This window comes from Epinephelus moara, chromosome 8, assembly GCF_006386435.1.
Source record: "Epinephelus moara isolate mb chromosome 8, YSFRI_EMoa_1.0, whole genome shotgun sequence".
Classification (NCBI taxonomy): Eukaryota; Metazoa; Chordata; class Actinopteri; order Perciformes; family Serranidae; genus Epinephelus; species Epinephelus moara.
The window spans coordinates 44,609,076-44,611,534 of record NC_065513.1 but is presented as its reverse complement, the minus strand read 5'-3'; the positions used below and the strand labels follow the sequence as shown (position 1 = coordinate 44,611,534).

The following is a 2,459-nucleotide window of genomic DNA, read 5'->3' as shown; positions in this document are numbered from 1 at the left end:
TTGTTTTTGTTGACGGGCAGTGGCGGCTGGTTTTGAGCCATGACTCCTTCTATTCTGGCTCCCAATAACACAACAAGACAAACACATTTTAACACTCCTATGGAGCCTACAGCCCTGTGGGGGAGAGGCAGCTGCACCTCCAGCTGATAACATGATGTCATTGTGATGATGTCATGATGTCAGCCCTAAAAGGGTCTTTATATCTACAGTTCATACTCCATTCATTCATTCATTCATTCAGTCATCTGTGTCCGTACCACCACCCGTAGCTTCTTCTCCAGGATGTCTCTGTCTCCTTGGCGTGTCCTCAGGGTGAAGGTCAGGGTGTGTTCTCCAGCCTCCAGGCCCAGCAGAGTGAAGGTCACCTTCCCCACCTCGCCTGCAGGCAGGGGCGTCCAGCTGCAGGAAGTGGAGTGCAGCCCCGTCCCGGCAGAAGCCGGCTTAGACTGCTGCAGGCACAGCGCCGGGCCGACCGTCAATGTCACGCAGTACTGAGGATGACACAAGTGTTAGCACTCCACTGTAAACTACAACTCCCAGCAGGCTCTGACAGAGAGCCACAGAGGATCACAGCATCGTGTAGTGGACTGCAGTTGGTACCGAGATACTGTCGGCCTGCTGGTTGTACACGGAGCCCTTCAGCTCCAGCTGTTCTCCTCTGACCACCTGATAGGGCAGCGGGACGTCCACGCTGAGCGGCAGACTGACCGACACCTGGACCGGCTCTGCAACACATATACCTGCAGAGACAGAGACAGGTCAAACACCTCAACCGGCTCTGATAAGTTTTATAATCTAAAGCCTGTTTTCACACATCAGGTGTTTTTGGACCAGAAGAGCTTTTTATCGTGTCTGTGCTGCAAGAACCAGGAATGATCCAAGTTTTTAAAAAGGCTTTCTGAGGGACTATTTCAGCATCCAGCACAAGAGGAACCACAGTGACCTTAAACTTTGACCTTTGACCACCAAAATCCAATCACTTTATTGTTTAGTCTGAGTGAACTTTTGTGCCAAATTTGAAGACATTCCCTTGAGGCGTTCTTCAGATCTCACGTTCACAACGATGGGACGGATGGCTGACGAATCAGCTCCTCTCAGCTGCAGCTCCTCCTCTGAGTCGGCGATGGACGAAACACCACCTACCTACACAGGTGATTTAATGTCTCACAGGTCCTCCACCACTTTGTCCTCAACTGAAACTGAAGTCTTGTGAAGAACGCGGGCATTGACCAGCTACTTCCTGCACGCTAAACAAGCTAACTCCCCCTGAGTCTGAAGGAAACGTACCGTTCTTGAACATGCCGACGGCCTTGATGTCCCAGGTGGTCAGAGAGTCTGGTAGAGACATGATGGCTGATATCTGTCCGACCCTGAAGACACAAAGTACAAAGACATTTAGGAAAGTCCTCGATACTGAGATGGGTGGACGTCAAACAAACAAACAACCAAAAAACAAACAAACAAACAAACAAACACATAAACAAAGAGGTGTGGGTGTGTTTGATTTGAGTCACCTGACAGGATGAACCTCCCACAGCCAGCTCTCCGGAAAGTAGCTCCGAACGAGAGAAGGAGCGACATCGAAGTCCGCGCCCAGCGCTGCGCGCACACACACACACACACACACACACACACACACACACCAGTGTTATTTCATCTTATCTTATCTCATCTCTGTGTTTTGGCGCCCCCTACAGGCCACTAAGGTCGACTTCTCTCTGTGCACTTCCTGTGCTGTCACAGTCAGTGTGTGACGTGGTGGGTGCAGACTGACCGTGGCGTCCCAGCACGAGGTTCTGGTCCTGGTCCAGGTGCTGCTGGATGAACTCGCAGCAGGCTTTGAAGACGCGTTTGCAACGAAGATGTTTCCTGAAGGTCTGCTCGGCGAACTGATCACATGTCACGCTCTTCGGGATGTACTTCATCCCTTGTTCACAGCACGTCTTCAAGGGACCGTAACTCTGTGCTGGACAGACAGACAGACAGACAGACAGACAGACAGACTATTATCTATCTGTTATCTCCTGTTCAGTGACATCACACACACTCCGCAATAAAAAATGATGTGAAGGTAATCAATATTCTGATCCAGTGATGTCACGATGACGCTGCTGTTTGAAACATTTTGGATGTTTTTATTCTGAAGACAGTTTGTCTCATGGTCAGGATCTCATGTCAGAGGTTCTTTAAAACGTCTCCACATTCTCATGTGTAAATTCACCTGTCAGAAACCGTACAGAAGAAGAAGAACCTGCTGCAGACGTGACACACGTGTTCATGGTGTCATGTGACGTTCAGACTGAACCAGAGAAGAAGAACATGTCGACAGGTGAACTCACCTTTCTTTGCCTTCGCTTCCTCAGTCAGAGCCCGCTTTGCACGCACGGCTGCTGTACACGCCTCACCTGCACACACACACACACACACACACACACACATTAATTCAACACAGCTCATTT

The 2,459-nt window shown here is 49.9% G+C and overlaps 1 protein-coding gene across 1 annotated transcript in view; it reads right to left on the bottom strand.

Annotated features, from left to right (window-relative positions):
- c5 (complement component 5) overlaps positions 1-2,459 on the bottom strand; it is a 22,458-nt gene that overhangs the window by 13,604 nt on the left and 6,395 nt on the right. The window contains exons 15-20 of the mRNA XM_050052062.1: positions 2,340-2,452; positions 1,775-1,966; positions 1,515-1,599; positions 1,288-1,370; positions 601-740; positions 258-491 (exon numbers count right to left, since the gene is read on the bottom strand). Coding sequence (XP_049908019.1) covers positions 258-491; positions 601-740; positions 1,288-1,370; positions 1,515-1,599; positions 1,775-1,966; positions 2,340-2,452 — 847 coding nt within the window. The remainder of the gene's footprint in view (positions 1-257; positions 492-600; positions 741-1,287; positions 1,371-1,514; positions 1,600-1,774; positions 1,967-2,339; positions 2,453-2,459) is intronic.